This window comes from Euprymna scolopes, chromosome 26 (genome assembly GCF_053919585.1).
Source record: "Euprymna scolopes isolate OS-2025 chromosome 26, ASM5391958v1, whole genome shotgun sequence".
Taxonomy (NCBI): domain Eukaryota; kingdom Metazoa; phylum Mollusca; class Cephalopoda; order Sepiida; family Sepiolidae; genus Euprymna; species Euprymna scolopes.
In genome coordinates, this window is record NC_136507.1 from 16,183,450 (window position 1) to 16,208,498 (window position 25,049).

General features: G+C 32.2%; 1 protein-coding gene across 1 annotated transcript in view; it reads left to right on the top strand.

The window, feature by feature from the left end:
• The window catches only part of LOC145247926 (IST1 homolog), a 60,547-nt gene extending 36,939 nt beyond the window's left edge, over positions 1-23,608 (top strand). The window contains exons 2-3 of the mRNA XM_080109565.1: positions 14,408-14,882; positions 23,143-23,608. Of these exons, the coding sequence (XP_079965691.1) occupies positions 14,408-14,882; positions 23,143-23,415 (748 nt within the window). The 3' untranslated portion in view covers positions 23,416-23,608. The remainder of the gene's footprint in view (positions 1-14,407; positions 14,883-23,142) is intronic.
• The last annotated feature ends 1,441 nt before the right edge of the window (positions 23,609-25,049 follow it).

Below are 25,049 nucleotides of genomic sequence, written 5' to 3' on the forward strand. Positions count from 1 at the left end.
GTTCTCCACGTTTCTGCTCCATACAATAGTATTAATTTGATGTTGGAATTGAACAATCAGATTTTTGTGCAAGAAGTGATGAGGTTGGATCGCGAGATGTTGTTGAGGGCTAATGAAAGATGCTCTTGCTTTTCCGATACGGGTCTTAACCTCTGTATCTGTTCCTCCCTGCTCGTTTATCACACTCCCAAGGTATGTGAAGGTCTCAACCTCTTCCAAGTTTTTGTTGCCCAACTCCACTGCCTTTTTGCTGAATACGTTGATTTTCAGGATCTTGGTCTTGTTAGGGTGTATGTGGAGGCCAACTTGAGAAGCGTGAATGGCCAGTCTAGAGGTCTTGCTCTGCATTTGTTGTCACTTGTGGAAGAGCAGAGCGAGATCATCAGCAAAGTCAAGGTCATCCAGCTGAATCCAGAGGGTCCACTGAATGCTATCACTCCGTCCATCCGTTGTCTGCCTCATCACCCAGTCATTAGCTAGTAGAAACAAGAATGGCGATAGAAGGCATCCCTGTCATACGCCAGTCATTATGTTGAAACGTCATGACAACTGTCCCCCGTGTACAACCTGACAAGCCATTCCCTCGTATGACTCCCTGATAATTCTCATCAGCTTTTCTGGGATCCCATAGTGTCGGAAGAGTTATCACAAGGTATTGCAGTGTATGCTGTCAAAATCCTTGAGGAAGTCCATGAAGTTGATGTACAACGAGGAATTCTACTCCAGGGACTGTTCAACTATGATGTGTAGTGTGGCGATCTGGTCTGTACAGGATCTGCCATGCCTGAAGCCCGCCTGGTGGTCCCTGAGCCTAACATCCACTGCATCTCTCATCCTCTCCAACAGAATCTGGTTGAACACCTTCCCTGGTACTGACAAAAGAGTGATGCCACTATAGTTCTCACAATTTCTAAGATCTCCCTTCATGGGCAGCTTTATTATTTGTCCATCCTTCCAATTTGTCGGTACCTCTTCCTGTTCCCAGATCTTTTCAAAGAGCAGCAGTAGTATGCCAGCTGTTGTTTCTACATCTGCATTGAGAACTTCTGCTGGAATTCCATCTGGGCCGGCTGCCTTGCCATTTTTCATCTTCTTGATGGCACGGGTGATCTCTTCTTTTGTTGGTGGATCACAGTCTATATCAATATCAGTGTCTGCTTCAGTAATGTCTGGAGGGTTCTCGGGAGCTGGTCTGTTGAGAAGTTCCTCGAAATGTTCCACCCATCTCTCAAGTTGTTTTTCAGAATTTGTGATGGTTTGTCCTTACTTGTCTTTAATCGGTCGCTCTGGTCTGTTATACTTACCTGCTAGCTTTTTAGTTATCATGTACAGGTCTTTTATGTTGCTGTGGTAGGCTGCTTCTTCTGCTTCTCCTGCCAGGCTGTCTATATAGTTTCTCTTGTCTTTCTTTATGCTTTTCCTACTTTCTTGTGGGCTCTTGTATATTCTGCTTGGGCTGTCATTTTGCTGCCCTTTGTACGGCTTTCATTGACTGCCTTTTTCTTGAGTCTTCTGGTTTGAACCTTCTGTAAGGTGTTCATAGAGATCCAGTCTTTGTGTTGGTTCTTCTTTGGCCCAAACACTTCCTGGCATGTTTCCCTAAGGATGTCTTTTATTCCCTTCCAAAGGTTGTGGGCATTGGTGTCTTTGGTGGTAAGCTCCTGCCGTACTTGAAATCTGTTACTCAGGCTCACAGTGAAGGCTTCCCGAGTCATCTGGTCTTTCAGTAGGTTGATGTTGTACCTCGTCCTACCTTCTGCCTGCCGGCGGTTCTCCTAAGTCTCAGTTTGAGTCTCGCATTCAGAAGATGGTGGTCTGATGCTGCGTCTGCTCCCCTCCTCACTCGTACATCTTGAGACCGCCTAAACTTCTTGCTGATACAGAGGTGGCCTATCTGGTTCTCTGTTACATGATCAAGCGATACCCAGGTGGCCTTGTGTATCCGCTTCTGGGCAAAGATGCTGCTTCCAATGACAAGGTTATTCAGTCCACAGAGGTCAGCAAATTTCTCTCCATTTTCGTTCATTTCTCCGAGAGCATGTTATCCCATCACTTCCTCGTAGCCTCTATTGTTTGATCCCACTTTTGCATTGAAATCCTCCATCAAGATATTGACATCTTTGTCTTTAAACTTGTCTAAGACTGTCTGTAGTCTGTTGTAGAAATAGTCTTTGTCTTCGTCAGCATGATCATTGGTGGATGCGTAGCATTGGATCACATTCATCTTGATGGTCTTCTGCACGGTCATAAAGGATGCTGTTATTATCCTTGATCCGTGTGCTTCCCACCCCATCAAAGCTTTCTGTGCTGTTCTTGACAGCATGATTGCTACGCCTTCCGTGTATGCTGCGTTTTCTTCTTCATGTCCTGAGTACAGCAAGAGTTCACCGGTAGCCAGCCTTGTTTGTCCAGCTTGCAGCCATCTTGTCTCACTCAATCCTAGCAGGGAAATGTATTGGCGCATCTCTGCTGACACTTGTGCTGCCTTCCCTGCTTCATACATGGTTTTGATGTTCCATGTAGCAATGGTGGTGGTTGTCCTGGTCGATAAGATGGTTTTCGGCACTGAAGCGTCCTTTTGGCTTAGACCACAGCACTTCATTCTTTCTGCAGGTGCAGAACCTTCCTCTCCCAGAACCAAAGTTTCTTGGGTTTTTGTTGTGGATGCTTTTGTAGCAAGTTTTTTTCCCCGAGGTGAGGGTGCTGGCCCCACACCCAACCTTCTCCAGAAGGTAGGTGGAGTGCTCTTGGTCTGGCCTCTACCCGTTGACCTATGCGGCATGGGTGGCCCTGCCAGGAGGTGAATCTCCCGCCAGCTTAGCTCTTAGGGTCATTAAGGCACGCAAGCTTCCCAACCAACTTCAAGGTTACACTCCCTTTGGGAAGGAGCACCACATATGCTGGGGAATAACCAACTGCTAAGTAGATCTAGTATAAAATTTAATACAATATGGGAACCAGTAATAATAAACAATAGATAATATATACAAGTAATTAATAAAAACATTAATATATACAAGTAATAAGTATAGAGATAGATATACATTAATATATAGTAATAATTAGTAATAAATAGTAATATTTACAACTGGAGATAAAATAGGTTTAAGCCTCCTAAAATTCATACTAGCATTGTTCACAAGGACCCGTGGCGCAGTGGTTAAAGTACTTGGAAAAATCAATTGTAAAAGTGATATTCTCCTGAATGTTGAAGGTTCAATCCTGAGTGTGGCGACCTCTCTGAACAAGAGCATGCTACCCCTGTGAAGTAAATAAAGGGTTCCGCTCGAAATTCCATCCAAATTCTAGAGTTCGAGAGAAACATTCCTGAGTTCGACACCTGAAGAAGGTTGGAGGGTACATCGACCGAAACGTTATGAAAAATCACACTCAAGATGAGAATAGTAGTCTGACGAATAATAATATATATAGATGTTGTTTACTTGTTTTTGTTTTGCGATACTTTTTGAATGAATTCAATCATTTATATGAAAGTGTATTTTTACCTACATGTGAGTTGGGAATAATTTTCCCTTTGACCAATTTGGTGCCCCCAAATGGGGAGCGACATATGTATTGTTTTATTTTTTTGTTTGTTTGTTTTGGTTTTTTTTGAGCATATCAAATTGGTCAAAGGGAAAATTATTCCCAACTTGCACTTTCGTAAAATACGCTTTCGTATAAATAATTGAATTCATTTAAAAAGTATCGCAAACCAAACAACATCTACATAAAACGCAATAATCCAGCAGTCGTGCGAGATGGTCCGGTGGTAGAGGTTTAGGCTTCTTATCATGGGGTCCCAATTTCGAATCTCACTAGATTCAGCCAGTCTGATGAGTCGTAAACGACGAAACACGTGTCAGTGGATAATTATATTAAAAAAAAAAAAAACGCAATATATATTTATATGAAGCAGATGCCAATGAGCTGTGATACAGCGAAAGAGCATGTTTGTGGATGACATTATATATAAATAAATATACAGACATGTACAGCATGTATTATTATGGTTGAATAGAAGTTAAACATGATTCTCAAAAAAAAAAAAAAAAAAAATGAAGTCAAAATTGTGAACATTATAACATTAATCTATTATTTATTGGTAAACGACAAGTTGAACTTTTATTTATCTGAAAACAACTTCCTAAAGTGTGTCTGGAATAGAGTTCAGATAAATTAGAGAATTATCTCGCAGAACTCTTGAAAGGCATACTTGGAATATTCATCCTTTCTTACATTTCGTTTAGTTTAAAGGGGGCAGAGAGAGGGGTGGGGGTGGGAGATAAATATATAGAATGGGGCCTTTAATAGATTCATTTCCATGGGAATGTTATCCGATAGATGGGTCATAACCCTGGAGGAAAGAATTTAGAACGGTCTATTGAAAAGAAAAAGGGTTCTGCCACAGTTTACGACCCTTATTGAAACCTAGGTTTTGTAGATATCTTCTGGTAGTTTATATATCTACGTTTCATTAATTACAAAAATAAACGTTAAAACATTATCTTAATTCTTGGGCAACAGCGAGTATGGACAAATAGTATGTCTATCTCTTTCTTTCTCTCATACATATATATATATATATATATATATATATATATATATATATATATATATATATATATATATATATATATATATATACTAGCAAAAGTACCCGTCGTTGACTGTGTTCAAAAACAGCCTACAGAAAATGGACTCTGATTTATGAAAGTATGATAGGTTATGAAAAGGAAGGGTTGTAAATTTGGGGGTATCAAAACCAAAGCAAAATATGATGAAAGTAAAACTAAAATAGATAAACCCCATGATTTATTATACCATACCTGTTCACACTGAAACACTTATCACAATATTCTGTGGATCTATATTAAAAAACCTTGTAATACTTTGTGACATATTTCCATTCTATGGAGGTCAGGTGCGAACGAACACCCCATAATTTTATTATATCATATTTCTTCAAACTGAAACATAATTATCAAAGTATACTTATGCAGATAGATATGAAAAGTCTTTATTAAAGTTTGTGCCTATTTCCATTTTATGGAGGCCAGGCACGAACGCAGACCCCACAAATAAAATTGACCCCACAAATAAAATTGTGGGGTCTGCGTTCGTGTAATTCTAAAATAAGATTTTAGAATTCCGTTTTCGAAAATAAGGGTTGTTGCCTGATGAGGTCTCTAGTTAGTAAATACTAGTAGACCGAAACATGCTCATGACTGTGTAGCAACAAACTACTGCTTATGTAAAAACAAATGTAGCATGCTCTGCTTCTGTACTGAGCACTCTGGTATGAACCTCGTTATATTTCACTGGTTTCCCTACCTTTGGAAAATAGCAACCTTAAATTATATATATGTGTGTGTGTGTGTGTGGTTTGTATGATTGGAATACTTAGTTTGTTTAGTGTGTTACAATTTATTGTATTATTAGTGTGTGTAGGTGAAAGAAGATGTTTGTTTATAAGAGAAAAGTCTGATGCATATGATTTTTGATTATTTATCCTGGAAAATATTTGTGTGGCTTTTCGCTTAGCATTCAATATGAAATATGTGGGATATTGCAAGGTTTTCAAAGTGTTTGTAAGGTATTTTAATTCTTCGTCCATATATTCTGTACTGCAGATTCTGAATGCGCGTAAGAAGAAACCAATAATCATACTTGTTTTTATTTTATTATGGTGTGAATAGAAATGTATGTAATCATTTTGCGATGAACTTTGAAGGATAGTTTACTATTGGATTTTATAATACGTATGTCTAGAACAGGTAATGAGTGATCGTTTTCTGCTTCATAGATAAACTTTATGGAGGGTTCGACTGAGTCTAATTTGTCTTTAATGTTATCTATGTGCGTGTTTTCAGGAAGAAAAATTAAAATTTCGTCAATGTATCTAAAATATTCTCTGTTTGGAGGTAATCTAAATTTGAAAGTACCAGATTCGGTCTTCCTATGGGTAACCCTCTCAGTAGAGAATTAGCCTGCCTTTTTTTAGAGTTCCTAGAATCTGGTCCCATTATGAGTGATTTTTTCTAAGTGACGATTTGAAATAATAAAACGCTTATCTTTTGGCGATTGTGTTTTGTTTCATCAACAATGTTCTAAAGCTTAATATTGAGTGAATTAAACAATAAAATTTAATATTGAGTGAATTAAACAATAAAAATTTAACATTGAGTGAATTAAACAATAAAAATTAATATCGAGTGAATTAAACAATAAAAATTTAATATCGAGTGAATTAAACAATAAAAATTTAATATTGAGTGAATTAAACAATAAAAATTTAATATCGAGTGAATTAAACAATAAAAATTTAATATTGAGTGAATTAAACAATAAAAATTTAATATTGAGTGAATTAAACAATAAAAATTTAACATTGAGTGAATTAAACAATAAAAATTTAATATTGAGTGAATTAAACAATAAAAATTTAATATTGAGTGAATTAAACAATAAAAATTTAATATTGAGTGAATTAAACAATAAAAATTTAACATTGAGTGAATTAAACAATAAAAATTAATATCGAGTGAATTAAACAATAAAAATTAATATCGAGTGAATTAAACAATAAAAATTTAACATTGAGTGAATTAAACAATAAAAACTTAACATTGAGTGAATTAAACAATAAAAATTTAATATTGAGTGAATTAAACAATAAAAATTTAATATCGAGTGAATTAAACAATAAAAATTTAATATTGAGTGAATTAAACAATAAAAATTTAACATTGAGTGAATTAAACAATAAAAATTTAACATTGAATGAATTAAACAATAAAAATTTAACATTGAGTGAATTAAACAATAAAAATTTAATATTGAGTGAATTAAACAATAAAAATTTAATATTGAGTGAATTAAACAATAAAAATTTAATATTGAGTGAATTAAACAATAAAAATTTAATATCGAGTGAATTAAACAATAAAAATTTAATATTGAGTGAATTAAACAATAAAAATTTAATATTGAGTGAATTAAACAATAAAAATTTAATATTGAGTGAATTAAACAATAAAAATTTAATATTGAGTGAATTAAACAATAAAAATTTAATATTGAGTGAATTAAACAATAAAAATTTAATATCGAGTGAATTAAACAATAAAAACTTAACATTGAGTGAATTAAACAATAAAAATTTAATATTGAGTGAATTAAACAATAAAAATTTAATATCGAGTGAATTAAACAATAAAAATTTAATATTGAGTGAATTAAACAATAAAAATTTAATATCGAGTGAATTAAACAATAAAAATTTAATATTGAGTGAATTAAACAATAAAAATTTAATATCGAGTGAATTAAACAATAAAAATTTAATATTGAGTGAATTAAACAATAAAAATTTAATATTGAGTGAATTAAACAATAAAAACTTAACATTGAGTGAATTAAACAATAAAAATTTAATATTGAGTGAATTAAACAATAAAAATTTAATATTGAGTGAATTAAACAATAAAAATTTAATATCTACTTAATAAAACAATAAAAATTTAATATTGAGTTAATTAAACAATAAAAATTTAATATTGAGTGAATTAAACAATAAAAATTTAATATTGAGTGAATTAAACAATAAAAATTTAATATTGAGATAATTAAACAATAAAAATTTAATATTGAGTTAATTAAACAATAAAAATTTAATATTGAGTGAATTAAACAATAAAAATTTAATATTGAGTGAATTAAACAATAAAAATTTAATATTGAGTGAATTAAACAATAAAAATTTAACATTGAGTGAATTAAACAATAAAAATTTAATATTGAGTGAATTAAACAATAAAAATTTAACATTGAGTGAATTAAACAATAAAAATTTAATATTGAGTGAATTAAACAATAAAAATTTAATATTGAGTGAATTAAACAATAAAAATTTAATATTGAGTGAATTAAACAATAAAAATTTAATATTGAGTGAATTAAACAATAAAAATTTAATATTGAGTGAATTAAACAATAAAAATTTAACATTGAGTGAATTAAACAATAAAAATTTAACATTGAGTGAATTAAACAATAAAAATTTAATATTGAGTGAATTAAACAATAAAAATTTAACATTGAGTGAATTAAACAATAAAAATTTAATATTGAGTGAATTAAACAATAAAAATTTAACATTGAGTGAATTAAACAATAAAAATTTAATATTGAGTGAATTAAACAATAAAAATTTAACATTGAGTGAATTAAACAATAAAAATTTAATATTGAGTGAATTAAACAATAAAAATTTAATATTGAGTGAATTAAACAATAAAAATTTAATATTGAGTGAATTAAACAATAAAAATTTAATATTGAGTGAATTAAACAATAAAAATTTAACATTGAGTGAATTAAACAATAAAAATTTAATATTGAGTGAATTAAACAATAAAAATTTAATATTGAGTGAATTAAACAATAAAAATTTAACATTGAGTGAATTAAACAATAAAAATTTAATATTGAGTGAATTAAACAATAAAAATTTAATATTGAGTGAATTAAACAATAAAAATTTAATATTGAGTGAATTAAACAATAAAAATTTAATATTGAGTGAATTAAACAATAAAAATTTAACATTGAGTGAATTAAACAATAAAAATTTAATAGAACAATATATTTTTTTATTTAACGAAGGTTGTTTAAGAAAACGTCTGAAGAAATTAAAATGTTACTATCAAGTCTCAACATGCAATTGGGTGAATATTTAGAATTACAGTTATTTCTTAAAAACAAAAAAAAATACAGAAAAAATCTTTGCTGTAGGTACTCGTCACGCAACGAAGATGTCATATTCCAAAAATCACATGGGGTTGGCTAGTAACGTTTCTATTTGGCTAGTAAACGAAAATATTTTGTTGTCAAAGGTCAATTAAAGATAAATTTGTCTGTAGAGCCCTGATACGAGAATAATATCAAAGATGAGAACAATAGTCGGAATGATCTAAATTATTGTTCTTTATCTAAAACAATTCTGAAACTTACTATAGCTGATAATAATTTGAAATAACAAAGAAATGAACACTAGAGCTGATGGAATGAGAATAATATACCCCCATGGATTAAATAAAATGTTTAGTTTTAAATGCCGAATAGGTTTCTGAGTTTGATAAAGTGAATCATTCGAAGATGGTTGGAAGTTACCTCAGCCGTCAAATACAGTTAAATAAAAATAAAAAAATTTTAAAAAAGGGGACTTGGATGCCATCTTACTGTGTAATTAAAAAAAAAAAAAAAAAACTGAGCTCCAATCTATGGTCCCCCCCCCCCTTGCCAAACTTTCACAAGAAGCATTCGTTTAGCTGAAAACACTATCAATAATTTCCCCCACTTTTTATCTGTGCCTAAGTCAAAACGTAGATTCCATGAACAAAGCTTCTTTCTCAGAACTGCATGCCTGTGGAACTTTGTTCCGTTTGCCTGCTTTCCAGCTGACTACAATATGGTCGTCTTCAAGTCTAACGTAAACAAGTTCTTGATGAGCCGTTCCCCTTAAGTAATCCAATTTATCAAATTTCCACTACTGACATTGACTACTGCACACTCATTAACCCTTATCCTCGAGTGGCCTCTGGGCCTTGATAAGTGGTGACGCCTATGAAAAAAAAAGAAAAGAAAAGCATGCTACCTCCATGGATTAAATAAAAGATTGAAATTCTGTGCAGATTCCCGAGTTCAATAAGATACACCTGAAGAAGGTTGGAGGTTACATCGGTCAAAACGTTGTGAGAATAATACACAAGATTAGAACAGTAGTTTGAATAATCCAAATAAAATGTTTTGGGATACCTAATAATGGATGCCTAACCTAATTATCTCTCTGCAATAACGCCCCTCAATCCTCAACATCCTCGGACACCTGATTCCATTCTTTGGTAGTAAATGTTTTGAATTCCTACACCTTGCCAATATATTTTTTTTTTGTTGGGTTTAGTTACAGTTTAGTAGATATGAAAGATTTCTACATACAATCTGCTCTTGGGCACTTTCCAGTTGGCTTTGTATGGTGGTCATTTGAAATTGACCACCCAACTAGAACCTTTTTTTTTCTTTTTTCTTTTTTTTTTCATAGTTGGTGTCTGCCTTGGTTGTTTCCTTTTAAGAAGTTGACCTTTACTCTCTGGCCACACTGACCATTTATTTGTAGGAATAACTGTAAACAAACGCGTCTAGTGTTACTTTGTTATTGTCTATTATTAGTCTGCCGTGCAGAATCGGTTTAACTATTACTTATGTTCGGTACTGAATCAGCAGTCATATCGATTATGTTTGTTTATTTATATAAAGTTAGGTATGTTTATATGAGGTGCCTTCAGTAAGTTTCCAGACTTTTTTCGTACAGGAATTTAAAATCGTCGTAGACTTTTGATAATTCACTATGTTATCACATCTTACGAGATAACGGACCAATTTTTATGATTTCAGGTTCAAATGAACAGCTGCAGTAGAGATTGTAATACACCCTACTAAAGCCTGATTGTCACAGGTAATGAATTTCAAAAATACAATCTTTTTTTTTTTTTTCACAAGGAGGTCACCACTTATCAAGGCCCGGAAGCCACTCAGGGATGAGGGTTATTGCATGTACAGTACATTGTACGTTAGTGTTGAGATTTCATAAAGTGTCTACTTAAGGGGGCGGTTCATCAAGAATTTGTTTACGATTGGTTTGAAGACATCCAAGTTGTAGTCAGGTGGGAAACAGGCAAACGGAACAGAGTTCCACTGGTGTGCTGTTCTAAGAAAGAAGCTGTGTTCATGGAATCTACGTTTTGATTTAGGCACCGATAGAGAGTGGGAAAAATTTTTGACAGTGGCTTCAGCTAGATGGGTGTTTTTCATAAAAGATTGGCGAGAGGGGACCAGAGACTGGAGCTCAGACGAGCACTTGCCATGGAAATAACGGTAAAACAAAGACAGGCTCACAACGTCTCATCTGTGGGAGAGAGGTTGCAGGGAAGAGAAAAGGGCATCCCCCACCAAGCCACAAAGTCTATTTTGTACTCTGTCAAGGCAGGATAGGCTATTTTTAGCAGCTCCTGCCCAGATATGGCAGCAGTATTCTATCCTTGGACGTACTTGGCTTTTATATAGATAGAGAATTGCATCAGTAGTGAGATATCTTCTGGAGCGGTAGAAGGAACCCACCATCTTTCCAGCGACCCTGGCAACAGACTTGACGTACGTGTTCCATTTCATATCAGGAGTAAAGGTCAAGCCCAGAAGCTTGTCAAAACATTGAGCTTCTCCTAGGCAAGAGCCATCCATTACAATTGATGCCAGATGGGGATCAGAGCGTTGATGGTGTAAAGATAGGAGTTTGGTTTTAGATGCATTAAAGGTAACCAGCCACGTCTTCCCCCACTGAACTACACGCTCAAGATCAGAGGAGAGAGAATCCGAGAGAACTTTGTCATTTACAGCCTTTGATGTGTTGCCGTAGATGGTCGTGTCATCAGCATAGATGTCAACGAATGATTTAAGTATGTGTTTAGGGAGATCATTGATGTAGATCAGGAAGAGAGTTGGGTCCAGGATTGACCCCTGAGGGACTCCAGCATTAATACTGCAGGCCTCTGATTTTTGTCCATCGACCACTACTCTATCAGAGAGAAATGATTTAATGATTGAGAAAACATTTCCAGTTATACTATAGCTGGAAATCTTGTGAAGTAGGCCTTTATGCCATACCTTGTCGAAGGCCTTTGATATGTCAAGTTCAATTGCCCTAGAAAGGTAGCCTTGTCGAGAGATTCGCTAATCCTATGAGATATAACCGTTAGCACATCTGCGGTAGATCTTGCAGAACGGAAACCATATTGCGTGTCACTAAGGAGTTTATTTCTGCTGAGGTGGTTGACTATTTCTCTATTTAGTATGGATTCCAGCAACTTACTCATGACACACAGGAGACTTATAGGTCTGTACTGAGAGGGAGAGGACTTATCACCTGAATTCTTAAATACAGAGCATACTGATGAGGTTTTTCAGGGTGTTGGAAAGCACTTCTCCTTAAGGCAATGCTTAAACAGTTTTGTAAGTATGGGAGCAAGTTCAGGTTGAAGCTTTTTTAACACTATAATTGGGATGTCGTCAGGGCCAGTTGCTTTACTGGAATCAAGGTTCTTGATTAGCTTGGCGACCTCACGCACTGATATTTGTATATTACCTAGCGTGTTTTGTGTTATAGGAGGAAATATGGGGAGTTGATGGCCTTCGTACGCGAGGACACTTTAGAAGAACAATATGCAATAAAATTCTGTTTTAAACTTGGAAAAAATGCTGGAGAAACGTATGGTATACTTCAGACTGCTTTTGGACCATCTTGCATAAATCGAGCATAAGTTTTTGAGTGGCTTAAGAGATTGAAGGAAGGCAGGGAGTCTGTGAGGGATGATGAGAGGTGTGGGAGGAGTAAGGAAGTCAGAACACTAGAGTTGATTGGCCAAATAAAGAATTTCATAGATAAAGACCATTGTGTCTATAGAGACAATAAGTGCACAGTTTGATGTCAGTGTGGGAACGGTACACCCAATTATTCACGAGGAACTGAAGATGCAGAAGATTTGTGCAAAGTTTGTCCCAAGGGTGCGCCATCCTTGTCACAGACTATTTGACCAAGATGGGCACAAAGGCAGTTCCTCACTCTCGCTATAGTCCAGACCTTGCTCCCTGTGACTTTTGGTTATTCCCTAAGCTCAAGGAAAACCTTAAAGGCTGTCGTAAGAGAGAATTGAGGAGATGAAAGAGGCTGAGACGAGGATCATTGACACACTCACACAAGAGGACTTCCATGGGGCATTCCAGAAGTTGTTGGAACGGTACAAGTGCATTGCAGCAGGAGGAGATTACTTTGAAGGGGACTAGACTATCAATAAAAGTGCATATAAAAAAAATGTCTGGAAACTTATTGAAGACACCTCGCATATTTTTATGTACAGGATTCTTAAACTGGCCGTTAAAAAGCATAAAAGCGCAGTAAGTTCATTGCAGAACATTGTAAAGTAAGCACAGGGATGCAGGTAACATTCCGGTGATGAGACAGAGGCTGGAGCTTGTTAGACAGTGCGGGATCTTATTAGTTTAGAGGATGCTAATATTTAACGCTGGTTCTAAAACTTTTAACGTCTGTGTTGTTGTAATTGAAAGCTACATCCATGCAAATACTTTTTCCTGTTTTTTTTCCCCCTCTTCTTTTTCATAATACCCTAATATTTGATGGTCCTACATATGACCTTAAAAGACATTCAGTAGTGAAGCCCCATTTGGAAGCTGTGTGGAAAAGTGGAGTTACCATTGCTCTCAAGACTCGGCATTAAATAACCAGAAAAGGTTGGATTTGCCGTAAAACAAAACAATCAAACCAAAGTCCATTAAATATTAGAAGATATAATGAATTTGAAATAAAACCTTTTTTTCCAAAATTACTGGATCCGACATGATTGAGATGCTGTAAAACAAAAGCAACTAACCCTTTTGAAACTACTTAATCGGAATTTTGAAACGCATCCGCTAAGCATAAGGGTGAGTAATGTGGGCTATATTTAGACTTAGTTTTATGAAAAGGTGGAGATATCTTTTGTAAAAATTTAAATATTTCATATTTGTGTTAAATTTTAACAATAAGTATTAGACATTAATTAAAAAATATTCTTAAAATCTCAGTTTTGTGGAGTATTTTAAACAAAGGACAAAACAACAGCAACCTCTTTCCCACAGAAGAGATGTTGCAAGCCAGTCTTTGCTTTATCGTTATTTTCATTGTAAGTGCTCGTCTGAGCTCCAATCTATGGTCTCTCTGAACTTACTTTTACAAAACCTCATCTAGCTGAAATCACTATCAATAATTTCCCCCACTCTTTATCTGTGCCTAAACCTAAACATAGATTCCATGAACAAAACTTCTTTCTTAGAACTGCATGCCTGTGGAACTCTGTTCCGTTTGCCTGCTTTCCAACTGACTACAATATGGTCGTCTTCAAGTTCTTGATGACCTTAAGTAATCCAATTTACCAAATTTCCACTACCAACAATTACTACATGTTCCTATTGACTATTGTACACTCATTAACCCTTATCCTCAAGTGGCCTCCTGGGCTTGATAAGTGGTTACTCCTTTGTAAAAAAAAAAATAAATAAGCATTTAACCCATTCCAAAGATAATCATTTCAAGATTTTCTCATGCATTTCTGCGTCCATCATTTATTCTCCAAGCTGTTGAGATAAAGATATCTACATCATTAGAACTGAATGACCTACATCAACCGCTTCAATTCAAACTTTATTTTCCTTCTCAACATATGGGAAAAGTAATTCTTTACTTTTTTAAAGAGCTGCTCCTTTAATGAAGTTCTCTTTCCCTTTTGTTTGTTTACAGAGAATTGGATTCTGGTCTTGAAGAAGCCATAGCCAGCCTGATATGGGTGACGCCACGTCTTCAGTGTGACATCCAAGAACTGAAGCATATCTCTGAACAGTTTGCTGCCAAATACGGCAAGGAATTCGCACAGGCGTGCCGCACGAATGCCTTAAACAATGTCAGTGAGAAAGTCATGCACAAACTCAGTGTGCAGGCACCCCCGAAAATCCTGGTCGAACGATACATGATTGAAATTGCAAAGACCTACAATGTCCCATTTAAGCCCGATGCCGTCATAATGTCGCAGGATGAGGTTTTTACTGCCGATAATGTGCTCATTGACTTAGGCCTCAGTCAGCCGGAAGATGGACCACCGAAATGCAACCCTGGTGGTGGTGGGTTTGGTGGTGGGTTTGGTGGAGGAGGTGGTGGTGGTATGTCAGTACCCCATCCAGCATCATCAGCTCCCCCTCCTTTCAGCTACCCTCCTTCGGTAAGTTTGTCTTTCTTTTTTAAATTTTCGAAAAAAATAAATGGTGGAAGCTGATTATAGTTTTTATGGATCTTTGATGTTTGTTTGATTTTTTTTTCTTTTTCCTTTTTTTTTTCTTTTTTTCTTTTTTTTCTTTTTTTTCTTTTTCCTTCTTTTTTTCCTTTTTTTCTTTTTTTCTTTTTTTCTTTTTTTCCTTTTTTCTTTTTTTTCTTTTTTTCTTTTTTTTTCTTCTTTTTTTTCTTCTTTTTTTCTTTTCTTTTTTTTTTGTGCTACCAGATCAAGAAATTATTGGCTTCTGGATACGAAATGCACCTAACATTGATGCTTTTTGTTTTTCTACTTCTTTTGCAAAACTTATGTTCTGCAAAAACAAAAACAAAAATAACAACACACTTTTTCCCTCCTTCCCATTTCCCTTTTCTCTTTCTATCTCTCTTTCTCCCTGACTGGTTTCCTAACTTAAAATGTACCAAACATTAATACTGTAACCCTTTTCCCTTTCTCATTGCAAAACTCATTCATGTTCTGCACCCTTTTTGATAAATAGCTGATCTAAATTCAACTCCAAATCGGGAGAAAAAAAAGTCTAGTTAATGTATTTAATAGCAACACCATTTCATACTTGTCCTCATAGATCAATTGGTTAGTGTGCCATACTTAAAAATAGAGGTTGTGAGTTCAAACCTCACCTAAAGCATTATTATTTTTATGCTGATTTTTGTCCCAAAGTGAATGTAGATATTTCAAATTACAATATTTAGAAGATGGTTTTGTTTTACTTTTGTTTTTATTTATTTATTTATTTAATTATTTATTTATTTATTTATTATTTAATTATTTATTTATTTAATTATTTTTGATTTAATTATTTATTTATTTAATTATTTATTTAATTATTTATTTATTTAATTATATTTTATTTAATTATTTATTTAATTATTTTTTATTTAATTATTTATTTATTTATTTAATTATTTATTTAATTATTTATTTATTTAATTATTTATTTACTTATTTATTTATTTACTTATTTAATTATTTATTTATTTAATTATTTATTTTTTTATTTAATTATTTATTTTTTTATTTAATTATTTTTTTATTTTATTATTTATTATTTAATTATTTATTTATTTAATTATTTATTTATTTAATTATTTATTATATGATCCTCATCTCTTTTAGTTGTTGTTTCACAACGTTTCAGCCAACTATTCCTCTGGCCTGCATCAGTTGATCAATCGCAACTGGATAGAAACACTAAATTTCCTCAGCAATTATTGCTTTTCATAGTAGTTGTCGTTCCCCCATGTTTTGGCCAACTAAGCCTCTGGCCGGGATTGAAACGGTATCTTCAGACAATGTTTCCAATTAATTAAATAATATACCATTTGGTACGGACCCGACAATGGAAGATAAGATAACAAATAAACATGGATTTATAAGTCCAAAAAATATAATCTTGATTGCCCTTCAGGGCTCGTAGCACAGTGAATAGGCAAGGGGAATTATTGAATCTCTACTGTTCCAGGTGAGCATTGTCTGAAGATAGCGGTTTCAATCCTACCCATAGCCGGCCAGAGGCTTAGTTGGCCTAAACGTGATGAGACAATAATAACTATTGAAGGCAGTAATTGCTGAGGATGCAGTTAGGAGATTCGGCATTCCTATCCCGTCGCGGTTGACCACCTGACGAAGGCCAGAAGAATAGTTGGTCGAAACATTGTGAAACAACAACTAGATGATGAGGATAAAAGTTTGCAATAAATGAATAAATAATCCAAATTATTCATCTCATTAAGAATTCCAATTAATTAAATAATATACTTTTCTTTTGTTTTTTAATGAAAATCGCTCCAGACAAGGGATGAAGCCACTTGATGTAAGGAGCTAAAAAAATAAAGTTAAAAATACTACATTAAAGTAAAAAATTAGCCAACAATAAGTGTCATCAGACACATCGCTTATGGAATGTGAGAACTAAAGGACAAAATAATGGAAGCAAGAGTTACGAGGTTGCTAAAAGTTAATCCAAGGTCTATTTCCAACTCTAAGATCAATGAATAGCTGAAATCAAAATCTTTCGCTCGGTCATTTGACCAGTCACTGTTGATGGTGTTGAATGTTTGTTAGTCATAAAGGAATTGGAGAACCGTATTGGTGTGATGGGGATGAAGATAATCCATTATCCTGCATGACCTCATCACCAATGTAAGCATTTGGCGGCAGCGATATGGAGTAGCACCAATTCTTAATAAGCTCTGTGAATTTCAACTGAGATGGTGTGGTCATGTCTTGCAAGCCAATGACAGTCTTGCCAAGTGACATACGAGCTAATAGTTAGGGGCTGGCGACTAAGAAGATAGCCAAAACAGCAGTAGCTTGATATGCTTCATCAGGATTTAAAAATGGCCATTGTGGACTATTGTCAGGCACACAACCAAAGAAAATGTGTTACGTTTCTGTTCAGGGATTACAAATTAAAAGAAAAAAAAAACTAATATAACTCAAATTTAAAATAAATATTTATTTTAACATAAAACAAAACATACAAATATTTACAAATAAATGCACTTTCTTATTAATTCTGCTACTAGCTTTGAAGGCGATTATAGGGTCTATATCTATATAAATAAGAACTGCTAACTTCAAATCAAATGTTCTATGTAAGGATAAATCTAATAAAAAGAATATTAAAATATAGTTCTTTGGTCAGTGAGAAAATATACAGTAATCTTTGTATTTACTAAAATCCTACTTTCCTCAAATGATGTGGTGGTTGGCTTTTAAGGAGTTTCTTTCGGCTGGATTTTCATCCTAGAAACATTACTGGAGTTCTTAACAACAAGTCAGAACTGACATAGCTATTAGTGCAGAATCCTTATATAGGTTTCTTCATGGAATTTTCTGGATTATTTCAGATTGTTCTGAGATGTTCTAAGTAGAATATATTCCATTCGTTTTTATAAGGAAAACTAGCTGTACCCGACCATGCGTTGCTGTGGCTCAGTTTGTTAAAATGGAACACATTCCTCAAGAAAAATTGCATTTTGTTCGTTTATTTACTTTTATTATTTTTTGCAATTTTTTTAATCAATAAAAGTTGGTTTTTTCCCCAAAACAAGATTAATATTTTACCATAAATTGTTAGATGAAAGTTTGCTTTTTTTCAGGAAAACTTGCACTTTTTTTTTTTTTTTTTTTTTTTTTAAGAAATTTGGCAATAAACGTTTCTCTTTGAAAACGGAATTTTTATTATAAAAAGAACAGATGAATGCTTTATATGAACACTGTAAATAGTTATGTGAATGTAGAGAAAAGTTTGATTCCTTTTTTCAAGAGAATGTACAAATTATTTTTTTTTTAATAGATGTTCAGAAAATAAACAGAAAAATACTTCCATCATTAATTATGCAGAAAAATAAATAAAATGCTGATTTAGTGTTTCAACATTATGCTTATAAATTACGATAAAACTTGCTGTGTATGCGCTGTTTTACGTTTGTTGTAAAAATGGAACGGAAACTTAAATTTCGCTCCGTTTTAATCTTTCTTAATTTTTTAATTGTGCCCCCCCCAAAAAAACGAATATAATCAAAACAGTAACATTCAACAATTGTACTTTATGTATATAAAACATAAAATATTAAAAAAAAAAAAAGTTAATAACGAAAGGGAAATAATTCCATTTTTAAACGAAAAAGTCAGTTTGGTATATATTTTTGTTATTTTTTACATAAGTCCAGCTTACCATTCACATTGGAAATGTCAACATTTATAGGTTGTCGGGTACGTTTACAACGAATAAACACTCCAATCTAGTAGATGTATCAGAATTTTTGACACCCCTATCACGAAACTGCGAATAAAATATAAAAAACTCGTAATTTCTCTTTTAAAATTGGGTTGTTTATTTTCTTTATGGATTATACTTCCAAAATAAACTATTAAAGTTGTTTTAAAAGTAATAGAAATATTTTTTTTATTTTTTAAAAAACAGTAATGAATTTTACGAACTCAATATTTTTCAATTTTTAAACTTTAAAAATCTATCAAAATTTTTCTATTGATTCTATTTTTACAATATTTTCAGGATCAATGTGAAATTCTATACTCTTTCCAATAAACCGAATATAATATTTTAGACAAACGTTTTTTTTTTTAATTCACGCCCCCGCCCCCATTTTCAAGTGTCTGTTAAAAAGTAAATAATTAATTTACTCACCAAAGTTTTATATATCACAAATTGAAGAGAAAAGGTCAATAAATAATATATTCAAATTTAAAACAAAAAAAAGTAGTGTTTTTAAGAAATTTACCTGTAAAGTTCGAAGTTTTTTTGTTTTTTTTTTTAAACCACGTTGCTTGTTTTTTCTTTTGTTTTTTTGTTTTTAATGAAACCTTGGTCCTTGCTCCTTTAATTGAAAAAAAATTAGGGCTTGAGTTACATTTTTTGAGGAGTTATAAGTTTGGAAAAACGGGGTGGAATTATTCACTATTTTTCACGAAATTTCTGACTCCCCTACCAATCTACCCATGTTAGAACGGCTTTCGGAATAGACACCCCTAACCTTGCCAGCATACCCGAAAAGCTATAAAAGTTGACGTGTCGAATGTGAACGATGAGTTGGACGTAATGTAAAAATGTACCGAATTTAAAAGGGAACGAAATTCAAATTTCCGTTCCATTTTTACAACAACCGTAAAGCAGAGCATTCTATGCAAATTTTACCTAACTTACTGTATTAATGCTATTTTTTTAAGCAAAAAAAACAAAATATATTTAGGTTTAGCTATAAATTCCTAAACTCATTTCACCCTAAATAATTTAGGTTACTGAAATAGGAATCTAATTGAATCTTTAATTTTTTGAATAGTATGCGAGAAATTCACTTTTCTTCGAGTTATATTGAATTCATTAATACGGACTTTAGGGGCTTTTTTCGGAATGTTCTTGTAAAAATTATTTTTTATTGTTACAAATTATGATGCTTTATTTAAATAAAAAAAAGCAAAAATAAATTCTTGCATTTTTTATTTACTACTGAAAACTATAACTTTAGTAAAGATATTTTTTGTTTAAACAAAATAAAGCATTTTCACTAAGAGTTAAGTAAAAATAATTAGTTCATTATATTCTGCAATCATTATTTGATAAATACTGAAATTTTCATTAAAATTGGTTAATTTCCTGAGTTTTGGTGAATTTTTAAGTAAAGGGAGGGGTCAAAATGTTTATACACTTTGAGCGTCGGCATTCATTTTGTCTGTAGCTATCATTTTTCAATGAATATTTGATAGGAAAACGACCACGTGTGGTTAATTTAAATCAAATTTCTATCATATGGTTACATTATCAATAATCATGTGATTAAACCCATTGAAAATTTACCGATATTGTAAACATATTCTGCTTACATTAAGCCTGTGAGACTAAAATATTCTTTTCTGAGATTTAAAAAAAAGCGCAAGATCAGGAGAAAGAAATGTCCAGAAAATCGCTAGATTTTTAACTTTTATAATCTGAAATTTTCAAAAATCGCTAATTCACCCCCACCCCCCAAAAAAAACTCCATATTTTAACTTCCTACAATAAAAAAATTATAAATATAGTATATTCAATATATAAAATGTTCCGTGTTTTCTCACTATATGTTTCTGGAATTATATTGAAGCAGTTAGCTCCCCAGAAGGCTTACATGTTTTTTTCAGAGAGGGTATTTTTTTTATTTTTTTTGCAAGAAACAAATTATAAACTCAAATTTTTTATAATAAAAGTTAAATTGAAATATACTGCAAAAAACTAAACTTCGGAGGTTGGAATGCCCCCCCCCCACTTGAAATGTACTTGGAAAAATCGATTTTATAGCGAGATTTAAGAATGGTTAGCCGAAAAAAAGGTGAAAAACAAAACAAATAATTAATAAATAATTATTACCAAAGGCAATAAATGCTACTTTTTTTTACTTACATGAATGAGTTTATTTTATGTTTTAAAGTATTTTCAAGTGCTTTTTATTTTTTAATCTAAAATTGCAGGTGTGTGGGTGCTAAATATCTCCAGATTTTCTAGAATTCCCCGCTAGATTGCAAACGAAATCTCCAGATTTAGCAGGAAAACCGCTAAATTGGAAACACTGGTCATGTGACAGGAAGCGGTAATAAATAATTGTCCCTAAATAAAAAAAATGGCCTTTCGGTACAAAGAAAACCACCTATTTATCATAGAAAAATTAAGTATAATGTTATAATTAAAAAGAAATATATAAAAACACACATGGATATAGTAAACATATTATACCAAAACGTGGAAGCCATCCGTCCAGTGGTTTTTTAGACTATTAATTGCGAACGAACCAAGAGTTACATTTTTATATATATAGATAAAATCTTATAACAAAATAGAGGAACAAAATAACATTTGCGGACCCTGCAATATGGTGATGGGCCACATAAAGAAGACTACTTTTAGTTGTGTCTGTAATCTACATAATTTATGGATATTAGTATATTGGGTGTCACCAGGTAGCCCTTGCTGAAACAATTCTTAGTAGTTATGGTTATAGTCAGTTAACAAACTTCCTAACTTCCGGCATAGCTGCTACCGGAAGCGGTGACAAGACAAATCGGTTCCTTCGCTTTTTTTTATCTCACCTGTGCATATACTCTTTTTTATTACATTTTTCCAATCGTTTTTTTATTCAATAATTAAAAAGTTTTCAGTCTTATTTTAATTAAGAATTATTGAAATTAGTTGGGTTTTTTGTTTATTGAAAACATTTTTTTTAAATCTTTTAAAACTATTTTGAGAATATTATGCATCAGATACATTTTTTTCTTATGTTTGAAATTTTGTTATTTTGATTTCAATAATTTTATTTGTTACTTGCATTTACACCCGGCGTTGCCCGGGTGTTTGGAGGGGTATGTTGAACAAAAAAAAAAAAAAAAAAGCGGTCAATTTTTTTTTAATTTGACCCTTATTATGACCCCTTAACATTTATTGTTTGGGGCTCAAATCAAGTTATTAAGTTAGATCCATGTCCAAGGAACCTATATCTAAAATTTCAAGTGTTTAGACTCAAAATTGTTGGAGGAGTTTGGTAGAGTTCTCAAAGGTCAAATCATTGAACTTTGACCCCTTAACAGCCAAATTTCTGGCCGAAAACCAATCCCAAAGAGTTTCCCAAATGTACCCTGTATATTAAATTTCGAGTCTGTAGGCTTAAAATTGGCAGTTATTGCGTAGGGAAATGTACACAGACACGTTCACTTTTATAGATATATAGATAGATTAAACAAAAATATATACGTATACATAAATATATATGGAAACAATTTTGTGTTTACTATAAACTTTTTACGCAAATATTATACATGTATAAATCATGTAGAATATCTGCATGAATATAATTACACGTAATAGTTAACTAAAGATGATTATCCCATAAGAAAACCGAAAAAACTAATAGGGAATTAATTAAAATGAATGTTTAAAAGAATATGCAAATTAGCTAGATCTTTTGCAGATGAATGCAATTGCACGATCCATATATAAAAAAAAAAAAAAAAATTTTTTTCTTTTTAAATAAATAGAAAAGAGGGTTTTTAATATGAATATCGATACACACAAAAGAAAAACGAATTTATATGAGTATGGATTTTGATTTCAATAATTTCATTTTTATACTTTCATAAACTTATATTGATTATATAAGTTCAAATAAAAAAAACTTGTTTTTAAAATTCCCCAAAAAACGTGTTTTTATAATTTCATAAACATATTTCTTATAAAATTTCAAAAAAAATAAAACCATTTTTTTTAGTTTTGTTATTAAAAGTGCAAATAAAGACTAATTGTGTTGTTTTTATTTGTATAACTTTGTTAATTTTTATTGCGTATTACGTATTTTACTGTATAATTTTGTTAATCTTTGTTGTATACTTTTCAATAATGTCCTTTTCTTATATTTTATTTCAATAAATCGCTTCACAATAGAAATACTGAAGAACAATAAAAATAAATGAACTGATTTGCCTTGTCACTGCTTTCAGTAGCAACCACACTGTATGCTAGGAAGTATGTTAACTGATTATAACCATAATTATTACTTAGTAGAAATTTAGTTTTCTATATGTTCATATCTTCCTGTTTGGACCATAGTTGCATGACTTCCAGGCCTCTTATAGGAATGTCCTTTCTATAAGCTCCATTGGGTTCTCTTCTTTCATTTTCTCATTTTTTTTTATTTTATTCCAGCATCCAAACATCCCGCCTGCTTATCCTGGCAACTCTGGTCCAGTGCCTGGCATGGAGACAAGGTCATCCCACGACTACCCACCAGCCCCGATCGGTTTCATCATCAACCAACCGAACAAGCCGAAAGCCGGAGAGGACATGTTCCCTGATTTGCCCGCCGTTCCATCAAACACGTTGCCCGATTTGGGAAACACGACAAACACCGACACAAACGAGGATGTTGATTTTGACGACCTGACCCGACGATTCGAAGAACTGAAAAAGAAGAAATAAATCCCGTCCTCCTCGTACACGTTTCCCCACCCCACACCTCTTTGCTACTCTCCCAACTCCATTCCCTCTTTCTCTTTTTCAATCTTCCTATAAAACTCAAGCAAAAAAAAAAATTTTATAAATCACCATTGGGATGGGAGGGTTTCAATGTCTATATTTTGCTATAAAATAAAAGCTTAAATTTTGTTTTTAATTCTTATTAGTATACTCATTTGGAGTGCAAAATAAATAAGAAAATTTTTTTCTCAAATAATTTGGTGCTTATTTAGAATTCAACAACAACAACAACAAAAAAGTTACAGAAAAATCTTTATGCTGTACATAGTCATCACTGAACAGAAATGCAATATTCCAAAAATCATGTAAATTAATCAAGTAGTTTTATTTTTATAAAGAAAATTTTTTAGCGATTAATGCTAATTTATTATTTTTTATAGAAGGCAGTAATTACTGGGGATAAGTTACAAGACTCGGCATCCCTGTCCCGTTGCAGTTAATTGCCTGCAGAAGCCCAGAGGATGAGTTGTCCGAAGCTTGGTGAAACAAATATGAAGATGAGGATAACAATCCGCAAAAAGAATGAATGCACTAATAGAAATTTATCGGCATCTAGAATGAATTATCGTTGAGTTATCTCCCTTTGATTCTTGACATCTTTTTTTGTTTTTTTATAACGGAAGATGAGACGATTACTTCTCAAATATTCATAAAATTTCATTTTCTTGGTTAAAAATTAAAACTACTTTATCAATTTACGTGATTTTTTGGAATATGACATTTTCATTCTGTGACGGGTATGTACATCGTAAAGATTTTTCTGTATTTTTTTTTTTTTTTTTAACTTGGTTAAATTTTAAATAAGAACCAATAATTTATTTTTAAAGAAATTATATGAAACTTTCTCAGTCATTTTTATGATCACATCTTTTTTTAAATTTAAAAAAAAATTCCAGAACTTTCCTAAATTAAGTATTTCTGAAAGTCAGAGAAATCACAAAAAAAAAAAAAGATGTCATAAAAAAAAAAAGGTTTATGTAAACATCCAACTGTTCACTATGGCATAGTGCTGCTGCTGCTGTAGTTTATATTGATATATAACATACACTCGTAACGTTGCAATATAGTAGGTGAAAAAGTTGGTTCTTTTCCAGAATTTCCCTTGTATTAAAAAAAATCATATTCCAAAAAACACGTAAATTGATCAAGTATTATTTTTATTAAAAAAATCATTAAGTGATTAATGAGAATTCGTAGGCATCATAACATAAAGCTAATAAATATGAATTATATGGATTTATCTCCCTTTGCTTGTTGACATTTTTTTTTTTTTTTTCAAAATTTCAGGTGAGACAGTTACTAGTTGGACACTCATAAAATTAGATTTTCTTATTTAAAAATAAAATTAATTGATCAATTTAAGTGATTTTTGGAATATGATATTTTCATTTTGTCACAGGCATGTATATTATACAAATTTGTTTTTTGTTCTTTTTTGATGTAGGGAGAATTCTGCACAAGAACCATAAAATTAAATAAAAATTTATCAGAAATTTTCTCAAATTATTATTCGGACAACTGTTATCTTGAGTGTTTTGGCCGACGTAACTTCCAACCTTTTCCTTGTTGAACTTGGA